Source organism: Ahaetulla prasina, chromosome 15 (genome assembly GCF_028640845.1).
Source record: "Ahaetulla prasina isolate Xishuangbanna chromosome 15, ASM2864084v1, whole genome shotgun sequence".
NCBI classification, from domain to species: domain Eukaryota; kingdom Metazoa; phylum Chordata; class Lepidosauria; order Squamata; family Colubridae; genus Ahaetulla; species Ahaetulla prasina.
The window spans coordinates 4,668,996-4,693,818 of NC_080553.1; the positions used below are offsets into that span (position 1 = coordinate 4,668,996).

The 24,823-nt window shown below is 45.5% G+C and overlaps 1 protein-coding gene across 1 annotated transcript in view; it reads left to right on the forward strand.

Annotated features, from left to right (window-relative positions):
• The first annotated feature begins 20,996 nt into the window (after positions 1–20,996).
• Positions 20,997–24,823, forward strand: part of TMEM132B (transmembrane protein 132B) — a 252,044-nt gene continuing 248,217 nt past the window's right edge. The window contains exon 1 of the mRNA XM_058158473.1: positions 20,997–21,462. Within this exon, the coding sequence (XP_058014456.1) occupies positions 21,336–21,462 (127 nt within the window). The 5' untranslated portion in view covers positions 20,997–21,335. The remainder of the gene's footprint in view (positions 21,463–24,823) is intronic.

The window sequence follows — 24,823 nt, forward strand, 5'->3', positions numbered from 1 at the left end:
AGAAGATGGCAGTAGACGGTCCCATAAATATCCTGGTCCTAAGCCATGGAGCGCTTTGAAGGTAGTCACCAATACCTTGAAGCGCATCCGGAAGACAACAGGAAGCCAGTGCAGTCTGCGCAGGATGGGTGTTACATGGGAGCTCCGAACCGCTCCCGCTATCACCCGCGCAGCTGCATTCTGGACTAACTAAGGGTCCTTGAGTGGCGCAGGCTGCTAAACAGCCTGTTATTAACAACAGCTGCCTGCAATTATTGCAGGTTCAAGTCCCACCAGGCCCAGGGTTGACTCAGCCTTCCATCCTTTATAAGGTGGGTAAAATGAGGACCCAGATTGTTGGGGGCAATAAGTTGACTTTGTATATAATATACAAATAGGATGAAGACTATTGCTTAACATAGTGTAAGCCGCCCTGAATCTTCAGAGAAGGGCGGGGTATAAATGTAAATTAAAACAAAACAAAACAAAACAAAAAACTGGAGTCTCCGGGTGCTCTTCAAGGGGAGCCCCATGTAGAGAGCATTGCAATAGTCCAAGCGAGAGGTCACGAGAGCATGAGTGACAGTGCATAGGGCATCCCGGTCCAGGAAGGGGCACAACTGGCGAATCAGGTGAACCTGATAAAAAGCTCTCCTGGAGACGGTCGTCAAATGGTCTTTGAAAGACAACCGTCCATCCAGGAGAACGCCCAAGCTGCGCATCCTTTCCATCGGGGCCAATGACTCGCCCCCAACAGTCAGCCGTGGCTGCAGCTGACTGTACCGGGGTGCCGGCATCCACAGCCACTCCGTATGGAGGCTGGACCAAATGGACAGGTTCTGTTTTGCATTGAAGGCCAGCAACTAAGATGGTGCTGATCTGCTTCAATGGACCACTTCACTTCGAGACCATCAGCACCTCTGTGCGTGGCCTGTACATGTCCAGAAGTGATGGACTCTGCCTAAAAAGCAGCACAGTTGCCTTGCTCCACTTGAATCAAGGAATTTGATCATATTGCCTTAGAATTAAACGGCTCTGTGGAAGCTATCTTAACAAGCCTCCTGAGCAATCCTGTTGGACTTGAACTACTTATGGTGGCTTGTGCTTTCCTCAGCTCTATGCCAAGAAAATCTAAAGGCAAACCCGGTCTAGACCAGGATCAAGAAATGTGGAAGGATGCCCCAGGAAAGCCAATGATGAGATGCTCCTGATCAAGTCAACCATGAAGATGAGATAATTCTCCTTCTGCTGCAATTTTGATTTCAGACCTGGGGAAATCAATGAACTGAATGATTCCTGCAATTTTCCAGTATGGTGCCTACTTGGTTTCTTCTCCATCCCAAGCATCTTCCTCTGAGAAATCCCTCAGCTGGACTGATAAGTTCTCAAGAACTTCTGTTGGTCTGCTCCATTGGAGTTCTTTCAACTCTTCAGGAATTCTTATTCTTGGGGGAAGAGAAATAGGTGGCAGATTGGAGAGAGATGATAAACACACAGAGTGGTTCAAAAACTATTTTTCTGCCAAATCCTCACCACAACTTTCCTTTCTGGTCCAAAGATGGATGAAAGCCAAGATGGTCTTCCTGAAGATGATCTTGGCCCTAAAATGTCCAGAGGAAGGACATGCATAAAGCAACTACAAAGGCAAGGAATCCAGACTAGTGAATTCCCACTGGATATATGCAGCATAAGGCACTTCTCCATATAACAGGTATGTTTCTTTATTGGAGGTGGAATTGTATATTCCGAAGGGACTGCTGAGATCCACTGAATTCATCATTTGTGAGGAATCCAAGTTGAAGCATCCTTGGCAGATGGTGTTTCACCTTTGCTTGGACACAGGGGAGCCCACCACCTTTCAGGATTGCTGGTTCCATTCTTAAACTGCTTTTAGTTCATAGTGATGTCTTCATGGAGAGGTTGAGGAGCATCCGGTTTTATTAGGGGCCTAGATGCCCACAGAGCTGTCGAAGAAGAAGAGAATATGCCTACTTTATCATGGCTTACACTAGTCTATTTCTCTCTCTCTCTCTTATCCATCCATCCATCCATCCATCCATCCATCCATCCATCCATCCATGTCTGTCTGTCTGTCTGTCTGTCTGTCTGTCTGTCTGTCTGTCTGTCTGTCTGTCTGTCTGTCTATCTATCTATCTATCTATCTATCTATCTATCTATCTATCTATCTATCATCTATTCTATCTCTATATATCTATTGTATCTATCATCTATCATCAATCTATCTATCCATTGATCCATCCATCCATCCATTTCATATGGTTGCCCATTTCAAACCAGTGACTTTGAGACATGTGTCCGTGGCATAAACCAAGACATGATACCTAGCTCCAGTTAACACGACCGCCTTCCCATTACGTGTCCATCATTTCCACTATTTGAGTGCAGCAGTGAAAGACGAAATCATAATTAACATCTCCATCATTACCCCACCCTCCAAATCGGGAGAAAAAAAATGCTCCAATTTCCCCAAAGCTGCCTCCATCTGCTTCCTGGGCTGTGGCAAGCAATTCTTCCAGATGGCATTCGAACCTCCTTGCTGATTGCTCAGCATGCTAATAATTCCCAGCTAATTCTTAATAATGAGCAGAAGAACATCTGGATTGAATCATAGCCCCTCATTAGAGTTCCTTTACCTGAGGACAGAATCTACAATTAGCGGTGGGAGTATTAGAATTGATTGAGGCAAAAGAGAGCTGTCCTGCTTTTACCTTGATATATGAAACTCCTTTAGTTTGGTGGTAAACAGTGGTGGGATTCTACCAGTTTGGACCGGTTCGGATGAACTGGTAGCTCCAATGATCAGCTGGGAGTAAAACGGTTCATCCCGACAATCAGATGATAAGACCGCACCTACAGTACTGCATCCAGTTTTGGTCACCACACTATAAAAATGATGTTGAGACTCTAGAAAGAGTGCAGAGAAGAGCAACCAGGATGATGAGGGGACTGGAAGCTAAAACATACGATGAAAGGTTGCAGGAACTGGGCCTGGCTAGTCTAGTGAAGAGAAGAACCAGGGGAGACATGACACAGCAATCGTCCAATATTTGAGGGGCTGCCACAGAGAGGAGGGGGGTCAAGCTATTTTCCAAAGCACTTGAAGGCCGGACAAGGAATAATGGATGGAAACTGATCAAGGAGAGATTCAACCTGGAAATAAGGAGGGATTTTCTGACAGTGAGAGCAATCAACTGATGGAACAGAAGTTGCCTTCAGAAGTTGTGGGACTTTCATCATTGGAAGCTTTCAAGAAGAGACTGGACTGCCATCTATCAAAAATAGTGTAGGTTGACGGGACTTTGAGTGGAATAGGGAAATCATGAGGAAATGGGGATAACATGAAACCAAGCAAAGATTTAGTATATATTTCCAATGCAAATAGAGCTAATTGCCAATTTTTCTGAATGGTGACAAATTCTCCCTTCAAATTTTGCAATCCGTGGCCAAGGATTTCCTACCTGCATGGTGATCGAAGCATGTTTTCAAATGATGAGCCAGATGTCAGGTGTTTTGGAGAAGCCTGCATCTTCCCCAACATGTCCATTTTCCGGTGATTGAGTAGGAAATGTGAGTTGGTGAGCATCTTCAATGTCTTCTCTATTTGTTCCTTGCCTGTCAATTCTCAAATAAGTGGCTGAATTGGACAGGTTCACGGCTGGCACTTATTCGGCCTCCAGTGGTGCTGACCAAGAGGTCTCGTTGCCATGACCTTTTCAGACGTAAAATGAATGAGTCTGTCAGTCCCCTCGGTGCTTGCTGATGTCTGAAAGACAGGGTTCTCACTTGATTTCCTGAAGGATGCTCTCCACCCATAGCTACATCCCTGGTGCCTGCTGAGAGCTGTCACACAATGATGGCTTGCTTTTCACTGCTGATGTTTACTGGGACATGGTGTGCTTTGCCTTTCTCTTCCCTCCAGAAGTCACAGTAATATTTTTGATGGGCCCTTTTCCAGTTTTAAATCGGGGTTCCCCCAACGTTTCCTGCTTTGAAGTACAGTAGGCAAGGGTGTGCTGAGACATGGAAGAAAGTAGGCCTCCTTGAAATCCATACAATTATGATGTCTGACCAAGAGAAGAGACTGTTTGTAGCTCAGGGTTGAACTGTGGGGTCCTTGGTGGTCTCTGAGCTTGGTGGTTTTCTTGCAGATGTTTCATGACCCAACTAGGGAACATCATCAGTGCTAGAAGGAAATGGGGTTTACAGAGTGGAGGAGGAGGTGGGAAGAGGAAGAGGAGGACTGTGTGGGAGTCCTTGGGGCTCTCTGAGGTTAGGGGTTTTCTTGCAGATGTTTCATGATCCAACTAAGTAACTTTATTAGTGTTAGAAGGGAGTGAGATTTGCATTGAGGAAGAGGAGGAAGAGGGGAGGAGTGGGGGGACTGGACTGTGGGGTTCCTTGGGTGATCTTTGAGGTTAGTGGTTTTCTTGCATACATTTTATGACCCAACTAGATAACATCATCAGGGAATTGGGTGATTCAGGAATTCTGGGAGTTGAAGTCCAGAGGTTATAAAGTGTCTGTCTCCGATGCCAACCCCTGCTTCCAAGAGGAAGAAAGGTTGTGAAGATAACTGCACTTATCCCTCTATCCTTGCAAAACCTTTCATGGGGTGCCTATCCATCCATCAAAGGGCAAAGTTTGCAACTACCAAAACCCTTAAAATAAATAATGGAGTCTTCTGATGTTATTTGACAGCTAATCAGATTTTTAGAAGAATTGTCTTGCTACTCCTGACACATTGGTTGCAGTTATTTCTATCCAATGGCCAATGGCTTGGATTTTATTTGTAGCTTGTTCCTTCTCTTTCTGGTTAACTCCTCGAAAACCATTTTTGAAAGGAAAAGTGAAGCACAATTCCAATAAACAGGCCCATTTTCCCTATCTGGAGAACCATTCAACCATTCTTACGCTGCTTCATGTGCTGAGCTCTTATCTACATTCCAGCACAATGTTCTTCATTACAGTATCTGGGATCTGTAACTAAAGGTTCTTCTTAACATTTGATTAATTATTAGGAACAACTTGTTGGGTTTTTTTTCCCTTTGCAAAAGAAAAAGGGGGCCGTTGAATGGCGGGTATTATAGATAATTAAACTTACTTTTGCTCATTAGGGCTGAGTTAGCTGCTAAATGCACCGTGACGTTATTGTAGCGTAGCGTGCACAAAGGATGAACAACAAACAAACAAGGTGATCTTGATGCTTGTTAATTAATCTTAGGTTTCCTTAAGGAAATGTAAAACCACCAACAGTTTCCCCCCTCTGGTTCCTTTCCTGTTGTCTGCCTCGGGCCTCCTGAATGAGCTGCTTCTGCAAATATATCACCCACAATTGGATAATGCTTCATCTTTCTCCTTAGTTCTGGTCCTGCAAGTGTTGTGGCCTTTTGGCCGCTGGGGCCCTCCAGCAGCCAAATCAGAGGAGGAGGAGGAGGAGGCGGTGTGGGAGTCAGGGTCAGAATCAGGGTAACCTGAGAACTCGGAGGTGGAATAGAATAGAATAGAATAGAATAGAATTTTATTGGCCAAGTGTGATTGGACACACAAGGAATTTGTCATGGTGCATATGCTCTCAGTGTACATAAAAGAAAAGATACGTTCATCAAGGTACAACATTTACAACACAATTGATGATCAATATATCAATATAAATCATAAGGATTGCCAGCAACAAGTTATAGTCATACAGTCATAAGTGGAAAGAGATTGGCGATGGGAACTATGAAACGATTAATAGTAGTGCAGATTCAGTAAATAGTCTGACAGTGTTGAGGGAATAATTTGTTTAGCAGAGTGATGGCCTTCGGGGAAAAACTGTTCTTGTGTCTAGTTGTTCTGGTGTGCAGTGCTCTATAGCGTCGTTTTGAGGGTAGGAGTTGAAACAGTTTATGTCCAGGATGCGAGGGATCTGCAAATATTTTCACGGTCCTCTTCTTGATTCGTGCAGTATACAGGTCCTCAATGGAAGGCAATTATTTTTTCTGCAGTTCTAATTATCCTCTGAAGTCTGTGTTTTTCTTGTTGGGTTGCAGAACCGAATGCAGCTGTGTGTGTGAGAGAGAGACAGAGGTGGAGCCTGAGCCGTCCGTCAGCCCTCAGATGGAGAGTCAGCAGCCCCCCAGGTCTGGAGGTGGCTGATGAGGAAGAGGAAGAACAACTGGGTCCAGTGCCTGATGCGCGGATGTGCAGAAGGCAGAGGAGAGGAGAGTAGTGGAAATCTATGGGCTGGTTCTTGGGAAGGAAGAGCTACCGCTGCTAGCGAAGCCCCACCCTCCCACCTCTGGGGATAAAAAGCAGGCGGGGGGGGGAGAGATAAATAGATGTGGCAGAGAACTATTCATCTCCCTGCAGACTTGTTAGCCTGTGGTGAGAGAGAAACTTTTTGCCAAGGCTGCTGGCACTCCTAATAAGGGAATCTTTGAGTTCACTTCAGAGGGATCATCGTGTTTGGGGAACTGGGGTCAGAACCAGTGGTGAGTTGCTACTGGTTTGACATGAATCAGGCAATCTGGTAGCAGTGGTGGTGGGAGGCTCCGCCCACCCGGCCATATGCTTCTGCGTATGCAGAACTGTATGCATGCCCACGAACAAACCGCTAGCAATGGATTTTGAAACTCGCCCCCTGGTCAGAACAGTGAGTGTTAAAACCAAGGGAGGGGTAGTATAAGATTTTAAAATGTTATGGCAATCGGAGGAGCAGCTAAGCAGACAAACATGTCAGAATATTCATGACTGGAAAGACATGGTAACAAGGTCAGCCAATTGGGAGCTGAGACAGACAGGAGCCAGGGCGTGTCTTAGACTGCAGCTTCTGATTCTGTGCAGAGAATTGAAACTGAAACTATTCAGAGTGAGTGTGGGTGAAGCTCTGAGCTGCGAAGTCTGTGCATGCTGTCTGCTCTGCTGTATATATATATATTCTTGTATATAAGTTAATGAATCTAACAGAGCAGAGTTGGGAAGGACCTTGGAAGTCTTCTAGTCCAACCCTCCCTATTTGAGCACGAGATGCAGGATCTGGGCCTGGCTAGTCTAGTGAAGAGAAGAACCAGGGGAGACATGACACAGCAATCGTCCAATATTTGAGGGGCTGCCACAGAGAGGAGGGGGTCAAGCTATTCTCCAAAGCCTCTGAAGGCCAGACAAGGAATAATGGATGGACACTGACAAGGAGAGATTCAACTTGGAAATAAGGAGGAATTTTCTGACAGTGAGGACAATCAACTGATGGAACAGAAGTTGCTTTCAGAAGTTGTGGGAGCTTCATCCCTAGGAGCTTTCAAGAAGAGACTGGACTGCCATCTGTCAGAAATGGTGCCGGGTCTCCTGCTTGGGCAGGGGGTTGGACTAGATGACCTACAAGGTCCCTTCCAACTCTGTTAATCTGTTAAAAACAGATTGGCTGTCTTAAAATTATTTCCTGAAATAATTTCAGGAAATGGTTTACAAAAAGGGTTTGGAAAAAAACATGCAAAGACCCCAGGAGGATCTTTGGACATTTGACTCGTGCTCCTTTTTCACTCAGCAGTTTTCTTGTACTGGTACTCCTTGAGTTACAGCCATTCATTTAGTGACCGTTGAAAGTTACAACAGCACTGAAAAAAAAAGTGACAAAGGACGGTTTTCCTTTCTGCAGCGTGCCCATGGTCACATGATCAAAATTCAGATGCTTGGCAACCGACTCGTATTTATGATGGTTGCAGTGCTCCGAGGTCATGTGATTACTTTTTGCAACCGTGTGACAATCAAAGTCAATGCGGAAAAAAGATTCACCTAACTATGCAATCCACTTAACAACTGTGGCAGGAAAGGTCATAAAATAAGGCAAAACTCACTCATCTTGCTTAGCAACATAAATGTCAGGCTCAATTGTGGTCGTATGTTGAGGACTACCTGAAATTGTGTTAAAACAATTTAGAAAGGAAAATATAATAACATAAATCGCTGGCCTTAACAGACGAGCTTTTCTTATAGATAGATCCCAAGAGGTTTAGTAATACAGATGGGGCGATAGCTGTGGTGCTATTCAGCTAGTTCTATCCAGTTCGGGTGAACCGGTGGCGGCGGCTGCGGGAGGCTCTGCCCACCCGCTCGGATGACATTACGTCCCATTTTTGACGCTCTGCGCATGTGCAGAAGGTCCTGCGCATGCTCCCATTTGTGAACCGCTAGTGAAGGTAAGTGAATACCACCCCTGGGTGATAGCCCCATATTGGATAATGTCCTGGGATTATTAATAAACGAGGTTTTGATCTTTCTCTAAGGGGTTTGAGGCTTGTTCCTCGCAGTCCTGACCACGACCTCTTAGCCTCCCTCTTTAAAAAATTAAGATTCCTGGAATTCTAGAAGTGAAGGGCGATGTCGTGTCCCACTCCTCCGCTGATGGCCGGGTCAGGGAAATCCGAATCAGGCTTGCCTCTGCAGCTCTGCCCAAAGTCCTAGCAAAGTCCTCAGAGCAGGCAGGAGACCAGAAAGTGACTTCAGCAAGATAAGTTCGACTTTGCCTGACTCAGAGACTGCCAGAAAGCAGGTCCTTTATATAGGCCATGGAGTGTGGCTCCATGACTCAGCACTCATTAAGGCCTGCCCCTCCCTTCCTTCTGTTGCCTCCGCCTATCCAGTCTTCTGATGCGAGGGTCACTCCAATCAGCAGCTGTTGGAAATAAACCTTCCTCAGGCTCACGTGCTGTGGAGGAGGGGGAGGGGTCTAGCTGCTCCGTTTGCCTGGGCATGGAGCCAGGGCTGGGGCCGGGGGGTGCTCCCTCCTCTGCAGCCTGCTTGGGCATGGAGCCAGGGCTGGGACCGGGAGGTGCCCCCTCCTCTGCAGCTTGTCTGGGCATGGAGCCAGGACTGGGGCCGGGAGGCATACATTCCTCCGTGTTCGGGAGCAGATAAGAAGGCCCCGGCTGCTGTGAGAGCGGGCAAGACACAACAGGCTATGACAGAGAAGAGGGGATTGACTTATTCTCCAAAGCACCCGAGGGCAGGGCCAGAAGCAACGGGTGGAAGCTTCTTAAATGCAATAAAACTACAATAAAACTGTATTACTATTATTCTTCTCATCCATCTTATTACCTATCTCCTCCTACTTATGACTATAATCTTGTTGCTTGTATCTGTCAGTTTTGGAAGGCAATTTTCTTTTTGCTTCTTAACTGCCCCATATTTTAGCTGGGGAAGTTGGGAGGGGGTTGTTGTTGGAGCGGTAGAAAGTTAGTCATAACAACATTCCATATTCAAGGACATCCTGTGTCTGATGGAGACTTCTTGACAATTGTATGCAGTTGAGTGTGAAGAGTTGATTGGACAATGTGATGAACTTGTGGGTGTGGGGCAGGGCTGTGAACTGTCAACTGGGTGTGAAAAACCTGGAAGCTTTCAGTTTTGGGTTTTTCCAGTTGTGCCAACATGACATCTCTAATAAATTGGAACTTTGAGGAACCTCAGGCCTCAGAGCTTTATTTTGTTGGGGGTGTTCCTTGGAACCCTGACAGTATCTTTACGATTTATATTGCTTTATTTAGTTTCCTAGTATGATTTGATTGCTTATATAGTGTCCTATGAGTATGACTATCACTAAGTGTTTTATTGTATGATTTTTGATGAATGTATTTTTTCATGTACACTGAGAGGTTATGCACCGAAGACAAATTCCTTATGGGTCCAATCACCCTTGGCCAATAAAGCTGTTCCTCTATTCTATTCTATTCTTAAATCAATCAATCAGAATAGAGCTGGAAGGGACCTTGGAGGTCTTCTAGTCCAACCCCCTGCTCAAGCTGGTGACCCTATACAATTTAAGACTGGTTGTGTCCAGTCTAGGACATAGAATACAGGTAAGTCTTCAATTTACGACCACAACTGAGCCCAAAATTTACGTGAAAAATTTGTTAAAAGTGAGTTTTGCCCCCTTTTACGACTTTTGTCTGGCCACATTTGTTAAGTAGGTCACTGCAGTTGTTAGATTAGTCACACGGTTGTTAAGTGAATCTGGTTTCCCCATGGACTTTGTTAGATGGTCGCAAAAGGAGACCATGTGACCCTGTGATACTGCGACCGTCATAAATGTGAGTCCATTATCAAAGCATGTCCGAAGGGATGCTGTGACGATTGTTAAGTGTGAAAAATGGTTGTAAGTCACTTGTTCCAATGCCGTTGTAACTTCGAATGGTATTCTGTTCTGTTCTGCTCCATTCAGAATTCCATTCCAGTCCAGTCCAGTCCAGTCCATTCTCTATCCTATCCTATCCTATCCTATCCTATCCTATCCTATCCTATCCTATCCTATCCTATCCTGAGATCCAGCCTGGAACTAAGGAGAAATTTCCTGACAGTGAGAACAATTAATCAACGGAATAATTTGTCTCCTAGACTTGTGGGTGCTCCATCACTGTAGGTCTTGTCCAAACGACTGGACAACCATTTATCTGGAATCTCCATCTCAAAAGCATAACTTTGAACCTGAGCACATTGATCCCAACCCCAGGAAACTAAATCCAACGTTGATAGAATGAGTCATCTACAGTGCGGTCACGGAGAGTAAAAATAAGTTGGCTTATTAAACCACCTTCAGTCCATCCGGCGCAACATGGCTGGGTGCTACACTCTCTGAAGGCAAACGAAGACAGGTAATTAGGCGCCATATCTTGCAAATATTTAAAAGGCCTGCCAGCCTGGTTCATAAAAAAAAACAACTAAAAAAATCCTGCACGGATAAAAGAGATTCAAATGAGTTTTTTATGGCATTCTCGCATTATCCAGTCTGTTAAATCCTCATTCCTTTGAAGGATGTGTTCTATTTATCCTGAAATTTAAACCCATTAGAGTCAACGGTCAAGATTGGAGATGTTATTTGCCATATTGCGTGATGCCTTCGACAAACAGCTGTCATCAAATATTGGTAGAGCTATAAACTACATTTTCCTGCCAAGGGATGACAGTTTTCCCTCTGCCCCGGCATAGCCACTAGAGGGCAGTCTTGCTATTTGTTTTGTCAACAAGTTGTACTTTCAGAAGATTTTTTTAAAAAAAATAAGATAAAATCAACTAAACTGATATACCGTACCTGTGATAGATGATGCTAAACAAACAAACAACCCCCCCTTTTTCCTGACTTTGCAGAGAATATTTTAAAAGCGAGTCGGTTTCATCTGATGCTGTGGTTTTAACAACAGAGGCACGTCAATGAAAGCTCTCATTTTCGCTTTGAAAAGGGGTGCAGGGCGAATCTCCCCATTACCCCCAATATTTTTATTTTACTTATTAGATTTATATGATGTAGGAGATGGTGGGCTTCTGCTAAATGAGTGTTGGTCTGTTTAAGTCAGCATCCTCAACAGAAGTCAGGCACCCTGTTCTCCAGGGTTGGGGCAAGAGGTTTTCCCAGCCTGCATTGGTGATCTGGGGAATTCTGGGGGTTGAAAATGCAGAACTTTGGGAACCATAAGATTTGTAGACTTAGGCTCCAGAATTCATGGATAGACTGGGGAATTCTGGGAGCTCATAGAGCTGGAAGGGACCCTGGAGGTCTTCTACTCCAACCCCATGCCCAAGGCAGGAGCCCTTATACCATCTGCAAGGTTGAAATCCACAACCTTGGCAACTTTCACAAGGATGGACTTCAACACCCAGAATTCCCCCGAGAGCATGGGTGGATTTAAAGTGGCCAGAAAACATATGGACGGATTTTTTCCTCCCTATTTCTTGTACCCACCCAAATTCTTCCTTCCCAGCCTGGGAAGAGAGGGGGAGAAATGCAGATTTAGCCGTAGACATTACTGATGCCAGCAGGGATTTCCTTTTCTTGATTTCTGATCTAATTTTCACTGAAAAAGATCCGAAGGCAGGTTTCCAGTGGGACCGGATTGTAGGAGTTTATAATCGTTAGAGATTATGCAGGGGAACAAGGGGTTTTAAAGCAGTTAGGATGCAAGGCCAGATGTCGGGAATTAAGAATGTGCATCTTTCTTTTAATCCTTCAAAAAAAAAAAAAAGCACTTTGCCAGAGAAATGTGAGTATATCTATTTACTGTGTCTGCCTTCCTGCCTACCTACCATCTCTATCATCTATCTATCTATCTATCTATCTATCTATCTATCTATCTATCTATCTATCTATCTATCTATCTATCTATCTATCTATCTATCATATCTATCTATCATATCTATCTATCTATCTATCTATCTATCTATCTATCTATCTATCTATCTATCTATCTATCATCTCTCTCTAATCTATCTATCTAGTCTATAGCTATCATCTCTCTCTCTCTCTCTCTCATATCTATCTATCATCTCTCTCTCTCTAATCTATCTATCTATCTAGTCTATATCTATCTATCTATCATATCTATCTATCATATCTATCTATCATCTCTCTCTAATCTATCTATCTAGTCTATAGCTATCATCTCTCTCTCTCTCTCTCTCATATCTATCTATCATCTCTCTCTCTCTAATCTATCTATCTATCTATCTATCTATCTATCTATCTATCTATCATATCTATCTATCATATCTATCTATCATCTCTCTCTAATCTATCTATCTATCTAGTCTATAGCTATCATCTCTCTCTCTCTCTCTCTCTCATATCTATCTATCTAGTCTATATCTATCTATCTATCTATCTATCTATCTATCTATCTATCTATCTATCTATCTATCTATCATATCTATCTATCATATCTATCATCCCTCTCTCTAATCTATCTATCTATCTAGTCCATATCTATCTATCTATCTATCTATCTATCTATCTATCTATCTATCTATCTATCTATCTATCTATCTATCTATCTATCTATCTATCTATCTATCTATCATCTATCTATCTATCTATCTATCTATCTATCTATCTATCTATCTATCTATCTATCTATCTATCTATCGCAGGACAGACGTGGAAGGAACAGTAAATTAGACCTGAGATTTTTTTTCTCTTTAGTAACCCTGAAATTCTTCAATAATCAGAGATTCCTGATACAAAGTAAATGAATCTTTGGGATCGGTTGGAGGAGCTGTCCTGGATCATAATCCTTCTGGCCCCCGTTTTATAGTACAGTTGGTCTGAAGTTACAACGGCATTCTCTGTTGGAGCTCCTACGCTCTGGAATGAACTTCCCCCTGGTTTACGTCAAGTGCCTGATCTTCGGACCTTTCGGCGTGAGCTGAAAACGCACCTATTTATTCAAGCGGGACTGGATTGAAATTTTATTGGGGTATTTATGTCTTAAGATTTTAAACTGTTTTAAAATTTCGGCCACATTATAATATTTCTTTTTAACTTCTTTTTAATGTTTATATATTGAATTTTTACTTGGCTGTACACCGCCCTGAGTCCCTCGGGAGAAGGGCGGTATAAAAATCGAAATAAATAAATAAATAAATAAATTCAAAAAAGTGACTTAGGACCGCTTTTCACACATAACCCATTGCAGCATCCCTCTCATGACCAAAATTCAGACAGTTGGCAAGTGACTCTTATTTACGACAGTTGCAGTGTCCTGGGGTCACCTTTTTGTAACCTTCTGACAAGCAAAGTCCATGGGGAAGCCAGATCCACTTAACAACCGTGTTCCTAACCTATCAGCTACAGTGATTCACTTAACAACTATGGCAGGGAAGGTGGTAACATGGGGGCAAAACTCCACTTAACAAATGTCTCGCTTAGCAACAGAAATGTGGGGTTCCGTTGTGGTCATAAGATGAGGACTACCTGTAATGAACGAAAACGACACCCATCAAAACAGCAAAATCCATCCAGGAGGAGAGCAAAGGCAGATTCCTGGCTGGTGCTTTTCCAAGTTCTGGCACAACTGCACATTGTATTCGCCGCAGACAAAAACCCTTGTGTCTTGCAGTTGCCACTGCACAAGAAGCTTTTTCAGGTCGTGGCACTCTTCAGGGGGGAAAAAAAAATCCTTTTTTTTTCAGGGCAGAGGTGGAGGCCAAAAAAACCCTTTTTCCTCTCCTGAATGGTGTTTTCACAGCAGGATTTTTTCAAAATTTCTTGTTACATGTTTCTTCCCAGCTGGAGATGGGCACCAAGCTGTGTGCCTTTAGAGACACGCAGGTTGTCATTTTTTTTCTCTTCCCCCTGGGTCAAAGACTGAAGAAATTTGCAAGAAGGGAGGGAGAGAAAGCTCTCTTAATAGTCTTTCTTTCCCCTTTCTTTCCTTTCTTTTTCTTTCTTTTCTTTCTTTCTCTCCTTCCTTCTCTCCCTCCCTTCCTTTTTCCCTACTTTCCCTTCTTTCTTTGTTCCTTTCTCCTTCCTTCCTTCTTTGAAACATAGAACAATAGCATTAGAAAGGGTTTTGAAGGTCTTCTAGTCCAGCCCCCTGCTCATGCAGGAGACCCTGTACCACTGTGAGACGTTTTACACTCATTCACAGATCTTTCCTGAGACTCATGAAGAAGGCATGCTTGTGGTATGTTTGTAATGATGAGAAAGCAAGCAGAGTTTGCATTTAGAATATAGAATAATAGGGATGGAAAAAAGCTTGGAGGTCTTCTACTATCTCCACCTCAAGGCAGGAGACCTTATATCATCCTGGACAAATGGCTGTCCAATCTCTTCTTTAAAATCCCCCACAACTCCTAAAGGCAATTTCTGTTCCACTGATTGTCCTTGCTGTCAAGAAATTTCTCCTTAGTTCTAGGTTGCTTCTGTCCTTTTTTTTTTTTTTTGTTTACATTTATACCCCGCCCTTCTCCGAAGACTCAGGGCGGCTTACAGTGTATAAGGCAATAGTCTCATTCTATTTGTATATTTTTACAAAGTCAACTTATTGCCCCCCCAACAATCTGGGTCCTCATTTTACCTACCTTATAAAGGATGGAAGGCTGAGTCAACCTTGGGCCGGGCTCGAACCTGCAATAATTGCAGGCTTCGGTGTTCTTAATAACAGGCTATTACCAGCTTGAGCTATCCGGCCCCTTGATTAGTTTCCACCCATTGCTTCTTGTCCTGCCTTCAGGTGCTTTGGAGACTCTCTCTTCTTTGTGGCAGCCCCTCAAATACTGGAATATTGCTATCATAAAAGGTAAAGGTAAAGGTTCCCCTCGCACATAGTGCTAGTTGTTGCCGACTCTAGGGGGCGGTGCTCATCTCCGTTTCAAAGCCGAAGAGCCAGTGCTGTCCGAAGACGTCTCCGTGGTCATGTGGCCGGCATGACTCAACGCCAAAGGCGCACGGAACGCTGTTACCTTCCCACCAAAGGTGGTCCCTATTTTTTCTACTTGCATTTTTACATGCTTTCGAAACTGCTAGGTTGGCAGAAGCTGGGACAAGTAACGGGAGCTCACCCCGTTACATGGCAGCACTAGGGATTCGAACCGCCGAGCTGCCGACCTTTTGATCGACAAGCTCAACGTCCTAGCCCCTGAGCCACCGCGTCCCTACATTGCTATCATATCACCCCCTAATTCTTCTTTTCTTTAGACTAGCCAGGCCCAGTTTCTACTACGTATGTTTTAACCTCCAGTCCTCTAATCATCTTCGTTGTTCTTCTCTGCAGTTTCTCCTCCTCTCCAATTCTCCTTTTCCCATTCTCGGGGTAGCTTCTTAGAACAATGATGGTGAACCCACACTGCATGTTTCAATGACTTCCAAACTTTTTAAAAAAATTGCTTCTGAACCACCAAACTTCCCTGCAAGTAAAAAAAAAAATTAAAAAAATAAAGTCTCAGTAAGACGACACCTAGAATCCTGCATCCAGTTTTGGTCACCACACTATAAGAAAGATGTTAAGACTCTAGAAAGAGTGCAGAGAAGAGCAACCAGGATGATGAGGGGACTGGAAACTAAAACATATGATGAATGGTTGCAGGAACTGGGCCTGGCTAGTCTACTGAAGAGACATGATATAACAGTCTTCCAATATTTGAGGTGCTTCCACAGAGAGGAGGGGGTCAAGCTATTCTCCAAAGCACCTGAAGACCAGATAAGGAATAATGGATGGAAACTGAACAAGGAGAGATTCAACCTGGAAATAAGGACGAATTTTCTGACAATGAAAGCAATCAACCAACAGAAGTTGCCTTCGGAAGTTGTGGGAGCTTCATCATTGGAGGTTTTCAAGAAGAGACTGGACTGCCATCGGTCAGGAATGGTGTAGGGTCTGCTCGGGTGGGGGGGTTGGACTAGATGACCTACAAGATCCCTTCGAATTCTGCTATCTGTATCTAAGGGAAAAAATAAACATGCTGCAGTGTTTGATTTCCTGGGTACCTGGCATCAGGTGTAAACCTTCCCCAAAATATTTCTCGCCTGAGGAAAGAGCAGCGAAGTTAATCACCCCTCCGATCCTGTAAAGAGATTCAGCGTCTCCTTCGGAACTCAGTACAAAATGTGACATCCATGGAGCATATTAAGAATTCATGAAAGGGAAGGCATTAAAAAAAAATACGGCTGATAGAAGCTTACATTCCGTATCTCTGGAAGTCTTCTTCCAGCAGAGCAGGACAATTCAAAACCAGCGGTAGTGAAAGCTGAAAAAAGCTTCGGTTCTCTCCGTGTGTCTGTATAATATTGATGTCACTTGATCAACCCTCTTTAAAAAGCGGCGACAAATAATGAAACCTCTCCTTCCTGCCTCTCGGCAGCCAAATTTATTTTCCTCTCGAATCAGGCTCAACAGCAGGGTTTTTTCTCTTTCAATTTCCTGTCTGCTTTTCTAGTTTCTGGTCTGGGTTTTAAATTCCAAGAACTCTGGAGTGCTTCCTGGCTGTGCCCAGGTCTCCATTCACACAAGCACTTTGGCCTCAGCTGGTGCCAACTCTGGGCTTCAAAGGTCTACTAGGGTTCTTGAGCAGTGGTAGGATTCAGCCGGTTCAAGCGAACCAGTAGTTAAATTGCTGGCTGGCCCCACCCCTCCCCTTCCACACGCCCCATTTTTGCTCCCAGGTAAGTGCAGGGAGGCCTGCTAGTCCCAAAATGGGGCGCGGAAGGGTGTGGCGCGGCCTTCCCCGTGGCCCGTTTTTGTTCCTAGGAGGCTGCAGGGAGGCCTCCTAGGTCCAAAATGGAGCGCGAGAGGGCGGTGCGCCCCAGCACCACCTGTATTTGCTCCCAGGGAGGTGCAGAAGGCCAAGTGCTTGCCTGTCACGCCCACCATGGCCACGCTCACCCACCCAGTCATTAGGGCAGAGAACCGGTTGTAAAATTATTTGAATCCCACCACTGTATAATCTTGAGGCTTGGAAGGGGTTCTGCCATATCTCCCCCCTTTGGATATTAACACCATCCAATCTGGCGATGTTGGTTTTCTGCCCTTCCTGCCCTGCCCTCCACCAAATTTTGAAGAGGCAGTTTGCTGTAGTGGTTAAGATGCTGGCCTCGAAACCAGGAGACGGAGAGTTGTAGTCCTGCCTTAGACAATGAAAACTGGGTGGGTGACTTTGGGCCAATCGCCAGGAGACGGTGAGTTCTAGTCCTGTCTTAGCCATGAAAGTCATCTGGGTGCCTGAGCCAGTTCCTCTCTCTCAGACCAACTCACCACAGAGGGTTGTTGTGGGAAAAAGAGCTATTAGGTATATTTGCCACTTTGAGTTTACTAATAAAGTAATAAAGATAGAATAACAATCTAATAAATAAAAATAAAGTTGAATGCAGGCTTGTACTGAAGGATCTTGTATATCTTCTCTTCTTATTCCTTTCTTGTTAGAACAACAGACCTGAAATATTTTTCAGTGACGTATCTGAACTATATGGAAGCTTCCCAGAATTCTTTGCAATTGGGTGGCTTTAAAAATCCAGTCAATCCATCAATCCCGGGAAAAAAAGTCAATGCCAGAGATTTCAGTCAGGATTGAATTAAACCTGAACGGATCTTTCCAGTGGTGGAATTCAATTTTTTTTACTACCGGTTCTATGGGCATAGCTTTGTGGGGATACTGCAAAATCTCCATTCGCACCCCACTCTAGGGCCAGCCAGAGGTGGTATTTGCCAGCTAAAGTTCAATCAGAAATCAGGCACATTTGGCTGTAAAGACAGGAATCCAGTGAGCCCTTTTTCCGTTGTCTGTAGATTACTGAAGATGTAAAAAAGATGTTGAGACTCTGGAAAGAGTGCAGAGAAGAGCAACAAACATGATTAGGGGACTGGAGGCTAAAACATATGAGGAATGATTGCAGGAACTGGGTATGTCTAATTTAATGAAAAGAAGGACTAGGGGAGACATGATAGCAGTGTTCCAATATCTCAGGGGTTGCCACAAAGAAGAGGGAGTTAGGCTGTTCTCCAAAGCACCTGAGGGTAGAACAAGAAGCAATGGGTGGAAACTAATCAAGGAGAGAAGCAGGAGAAATTTCCTGACAGTCAGAACAATCAATAAGTGGAACAACTTGCCTGCAGAAGTTGTGAATGCTCCAACACTGGAAATTTTTAAGAAAATGTTGGATAACCATTTGTCTGAAATGGTGTAGAGTCTCCTGCCTGGGCAGGGGATTGGACTAGAAGGCCTCCGAGATCCCTTCCAACTCTGATATTATTATTATTAAGTCAGCCAAAGTTACTAAGTGAAACATCAGATACTTTTCTCTGCTGGACCACAATCGTCAAAACGTTCCCCCCCAAAAGTTCCTAGAAATTCCTCAACCAAATCAAAGATTCTTCACTTGATTTTCCTGGTGTCATATTTCTCCTGCCTTGCCCAAGTCCTTTCCCTGCCTAAAGAGTTAGCCCAATCTTGGGACCACTTCCCTTCCCCGCTTCAGAGATAAAGAGTTTCTGGCTCTCACCTTCTTAGTCATATAACGGGTTCTATGGATGGAGTGGAAGACCCCCACCCCGAAGCAGTTTATCTGCTCTTAATGAGCCCTCCCTAAATAGATCCACTGATTCCGCTTGGGAGTGAGGTGGGGTCTATGAAATTTTAGTGGCCTCCAACAGTGGGGGAATTCAAAGTTTTTTACTACTAGTTCTGTGGCTATTCTTCCATACCTTGGTAGGTGTGGCAGGGGAAGGATACTGCAAAATCTCCATTCCCACCGCAGTCTGGGGCCAGCCAGAGGTGGTATTTCCCGGTTCTCTGAACTACTCAAAATTTCCACTACCGGTTCTCCAGAACCTTTCAGAACCTGCTGAAGAGCACCCCGCCCTCCAAGCATTTAAACCATGACCACAGAAACCAGTACGGGCCCATCTTCTCATTTATGTCACTAAAGAGACAATTCACAGGCCAAGAGGAGACACACATGTTTCTGGAGGTTCGTTCATGGGGAAGAAATTAATACAAAAATTAATATGACATGTATCTATATCAATGTGTACCAGGACAGAGTGATTTTCATCTTAAAAGCATTTTGTTGCCATCATGTTCAGCATTGTATCTTTCTCTTTGTTTCTTATTTTTATACATCAGTCACTTTTAAAAAGTGGGCATCCAACCTCTTGAAGGGGAGAGGGGCTCTCCGTGCTGAAGGAAAGGCACTCTGCATGTGCTCTATGGCACCTTCTTATTTCATCATTTGAAACATCTTTGCACAATGTAACATCTGTTAAGTCCAAGCCTGCACGAATCCACGGGCGGGGGAGGGAGAAATTCCTTGCTGTTAATTTTCTTAGAAACCAAATCTGCTGTTTTACATCCAGTTCATTCCTGCTGCTAAAACATAGTTTGTTTGCATCCTGGTTTCCCTAACCAAGCCATAATTTAAGCGATAAGGCACAGTTCACAGTTCCAAAAGACAATCCACCCTAGTAGTGGGATAAAAAAACAGCCTAAAACAACAGGGTCTCTTCTGGGTTAGTGCGACAAGTGAACCTGGCAAGCCATGGTTAAAAACAAGGCTTGTGAGGCAGTGGTGCCGAGCCAAATTATTATAAGAAGGTGGGGAAGTCCAGCAGGTTGCAAAACCGTGATTTATAGCTCAGTCTGGGGGTCCGAACCCAGCCGGTTCTAGCAACAAACCCTCATTAATCAAGTCACGGCTTAGCTCCAGGAGCAAAGCCGGCTGGTGCGGAGGCTTCTCTCTAACCATCCCCGCCCCACCGCCGTTCCTGTATTCCACGGAGTTCGCGCAGCGCGAACTCTAAAAGGAAGCAAACTCTTCCCTTCCCCCTCCCCCCCCCTTTGGATTTCATAATTCCAGCCACTTTTGCTTTCTAAAAAAGAAAGGAACAATTAAAAAAAAAAGCAGCGAGGCACACAGGAGAGAGAGAGAGAGAGGGGCGGGCGGGGGGGGGTCCCCCTCCCTCCCCCTCCTCTCTCTCCAAGGCAAGCTGCCCTCCTCTCCATCCTTCGCCCCCTCCCCCCCCAAGGGATTGGCTGGCAGAGTTTGTCAATCGCCGCTCTTCCTCCTCCTCGTCCCCCCAACGATTCCGGCTTGAGCACAGAGTTTGCGCCAGCAAAGAAACCAGGCGCTTCTAGCCCTCCCCCGCCCCCGCTTTTCTTCTTCCTCTCTTCCTTCTTCCATCACTTCTTCGGGGCGCGTTTTCTTGCGAGCCCACCGAGATTTGAGCTTTTGGGTTCCGACTCTTTTACACCCCCTCCTCCTCCTCCTTTCTTCCTCCTTTCCCCCCACCCCGCCTTCCTCGACACCGGCACTGCCCACCTCCCTTCCCTCCTTCTTCCCGTACGCGCGCGGGGGCGCGCCTGGCTGGCGATGGGACCGGCATGGAAGACGATGCCGCCGCCGCCGCCTCCGCGAAGAGGGCACCAGCCCCGGCGCCCGGGCGCAGCAGCTGGAAGGGAGGCTGAGCGGCCCCCGCGCCCCTCTTAAACTCGCCCCCCTCCCTCCCACCCTGAGCTCGGGAACATCCATCCACCCCCCCTTCCCCATTACTCGGAGCGGCGTTGCGAAGCTTCCGTGCAATTTCTCCGGGGGTGGGAAGTGGGGGGCTGCGAGTGTGCCAAGGCGTGCCAGGCTGGGGTTTTTTGTTTTTTTTTGGCAACATAAAAGCAGGAAGGGGGGGCCCTGCCTGTCTGCCTGCCTGGGAAAACTGCCCCCCACCCCCCTTTCGCCTGTCCCTCCTCCTGCCTTCCCGGAAGGAAAATAGGATCTCCCCCTCCCCACTTGTCTTCCTTCCCCCAAAAACCAAAGAGCTGCTGGCGAAAGCCGAGGTGATGCGACGCCCACCTTACTTCTCTCTTGCTGGCGCCCTGCCCGCCGACCCCGACACTTCGGTCTTTTTGGGGAGCCCCCGGCCCGGCTCGGAGGAGAACTCCTGGGGACGGTGCCCCGCTGGGGGGCCCGAGAGCCTGGGCAGGCAGCGAGCTTGCGGTCGCGCTCCGTGCCCCCCCTGTCCGCGCGGGGATCGCGGCTCCCCCTTGCTGGCCCCGAATTGCGGGCGCAGGGCTTGAGAAGCGGCGCGGCAGGTCTTTGGAGGATCGGGATGCCCCAACCCTGGCGCTGGGAAAGAGAAGGAGGCACCATGGCTTCTGCTCCGGCCGGGACCAAGCGAAGCCCAAGCCTGCGCCGTTCGGCGCTGCTGCTGCTGCTGCTGGCCGTCTTCGTTGGAGGTAAAGCTGCGAAGTTGGTCACTTAAGCTTCAAGTTGTTTTCTTCTTCTTTCTCATTTTCCTCCTCCTCTCCTCTCCTCTCCTCTCCTCTCCTCTCCTTCCTTCCTTCCTTCCTTCCTTCCTTCCTTCCTTCCCTCCTCCTCTTCCCTTCCCGCTTCCCTTCCTTCTTTTCCTTCCTTCTTTTCCTTTCTCCCTCCTTCCTCCTCCTTCTCTTCCTCCTCTTCCTTCTTTCCATCCTTCCTCCTCCTCCTCTTCCTTTCCCCTTCCCTTCCCTTCCTTTCCCCTTTCCCCCTTCCCTTCCTTTTCCTTCCTTCTTTTCCTCCCTCCCTCCCTCCCTCTCTTCCTCCCTCCCTCCCTTCTTTTCCTTCCTTCTCTTGTCTTCTAGTTAAAAGTGTACTTTTTCTTCAGGTGGGACTCCTTTTGCTGTAATCATCCTATGCGAAATGATATTTGACATTTCACCATGGTGTAGTTGCAAATTACAGGAACTTTAAATTAGCCAGACTTCCCCTTTCTTTTCCCAGGAGCGATTGTTGTTGATCCAGGAGTTTGATCCTACCTCCCCAAAGTCGCTGCCTGATTTGCAGGGTAGCAATTCACCAGGTGAAGCGCCCTCTAGTCACCTGGTCTGTTGTTCTTGTTGGCAAGTTCTGGCTTGGGGGGTGGGGGAGAAGTCTGTTTTTGTGTTTGGCTGCTGGCCATGCAAAAGGAAGGTTTCAGGTTTTTTTTAAAGCAATCCTTTTAAGTTGAATTCTTTTCATGCTGAGGAATTCACGTTGCAGAAGGAATGGAACGTGGGCGCAGAAGAAGGCACAAACAGAGTCATCCGTTGGACTTTTGCAATGCAAGAGCCTTCTGGCCTGCCCTTGTTGGCTTGGCTGCAAGCCCTGCTCAGTTTCAACAGCACGCACTACAGAGCCTGCTCTCCCATTTTGCAGAAGGGAAAAACCGAGGCCAGGGAGCAGGACCACAGACTAGACAGGTCAGTCTAAAATAGACTGTTTAGACTGCTCGGTCCAGTCAAAAATAGGTGCCACCAGGATGACCCAGGTACGGGTAGTCCACGACTAACAATAGTTCATTTAGTGACATTTTGAAGTTATGATGGTGAAGAAAATAACAACTTATAACCTTTTCTCACACTTACGACCATTGTGGCAGCCCCCATGGTCATGTGATCAAAATTCAGATACTTGGCAGCCGACTCGTATTTATGACGGTTGGATTGTCCTGAGGCAATAGTCTCCTTTTGCGACCTGAAGAGCAAAGTCCATGGGGAAGCCAAGATTCACTTAACAGCCAGGTTACTAATTTAACAGATTGAGTTGGAAGGGATCTTGCAGGTCATCTAGTCCAACCCCCCACCCAAACAGGAGACCCTACACCATTTCTGACAGATGGCCGTCCAGTCTCTTCTTGAAACCTCCAGTGATGAAGCTCCCACAACTTCTGAAGGCAACTTCTGCTCCATCAGTTGATTGTTCTCACAGAAAAATTTCAACGATTCGCTTCTTAACAAATTTATAATTAACAAATTTAATTATAATTTATAATTATTTAATTATAAATAAATAAATAAATAAATAAATGGCAAAAAAGGTCATAAATTGGGGCAAAGCTCACTTAACAGATTCTTGCTTAGCAACAGGAAGTTTGGGCTCCATTGTGGTTGTAAGTCGAGGACTGCCCATACGTTTCTCAGCACATGTGTGTTAAAATATACTTCATCCTTGATGCTTGAAGATGCATAAATCACATGCCGTAACCATGAGATGGGATGACATGAGAAAAAAATAAACCTCTAAGGGGTTTACAGCAGGGGTGAAATGCTCCCAGTTTGGACTGGATCGCCTGATCTGGTAGCGATGGCGGCGGGTGGTTTGAAGAACTGGTAGCAAAAATGCCCAGCTGAGGCAATAGCCCAGAGATCAGAGATTTTTTTTCTTTTAAAAGCGTTTTTTTCCCCGCTGAAAAAATGCTTTTAAAAGTTAACAAAAAAAGCCTCTAATGATCATGTGGCTCAGCTAGGATTGTCTGAACCCTTTAAAAGCATTTTTTCTACAACCTCTTTGGCTGAAGAGGTTGTAGAAAAAATGCTTTTAAAAGTTAAAAAAAAAAGTTGGCCATGCCCACCCAGTCACTTTACCCCCCCCCCCAAGCCACACCCACAGAACCAGTAGTAACAAATTTTACATTTCACCCATGGTTTACAGACATGAAGGAGAGCTTGAAAACATATCATGGGAGGAGATACAGAAGCTACCGACGTGATCGCTTGGCTTCCTGAGTTGTTTTAGATCTTTGCATTTTCCTAAACGTTTCTTGGCTAGAACATTGCTAAAATCTGCTCAATTTTGCCCTGGGCCTTGGCGTCACCTCTCTCCTGGCTGCTGAATAAGGTTCTTATATGTTGGCTTCCAAGGTGGGTAGGAGATGCAAGCTGATTGTTCCAGTGAAGGATGGAAGTTGGAATCAGGATAAGAAGCTAGCTTTTGAATTCCTTGCCATTGCAAGAGAATTGTGCCAATTCTGTTATTATTTGGTTAACTAATTGCATCTTTATGGCCTGGCTTAAAAAAGCCCCTAAACCTCCCTAATCTGTCTATATTGGAGTTACTGTAGGTAACTCCAACTGTAGGTAACTCCAACTGTAGGCCAATTGTTCTTCAAGGCAGTGAGAACAATCAAGCAGTGGAACAGAAGTTGCCTTCAGAAGTTGTCGGAGCTTCATGACTGGAAGCTTTCAAAAAGAGACTGGACTGCCATCTGTCAGAAATGGTGTAGGCTCTCCTGCTTGGACTAGATGATCTGCAAGGTCCCTTTCAACTCTGTTAATCTGTAACCAAGATGACGAGGGGAATGAAGGCTAAACATACGATGAATGGTTACTGGAACTGGGCATGGCTAGTCTAGTGAAGAGAAGGACCAGGGGAGACAGGATAGGTGTTTTCCAATATTTGAGGGGCTGCCACAGAGAGGAGGGGGGCAAGCTATTTTCCAAAGCACCTGAAGGCCAGACAAGGAAGAATGGATGGAAACTGAATAAGGAGAGATTCAACCTGGAAAAAAGGAGACATTTTCTGACAGTGAGAGCAATCAACCCACAGAACAGAAGTTGCCTTTGGAAGTTCTGGGAGCTTCATGACTGGAGGCTCTCAAGAAGAGACTGGACTGCCATCTGTAAGAAATGGTGTAGGGCTTCCTGTTTGGGCGGGGGGTTGGACTAGAAAACCTCCAAGGTCCCTTCCGGCTCTATTCTGATTGATGGATTGAAGGTGTGACTTCTGATCATTTATGGTGTCCTTGGCCGTAATGTATAAATCATTCTCCATTGCCTTCTTCTCAGTTTCCCTGAGACTTCT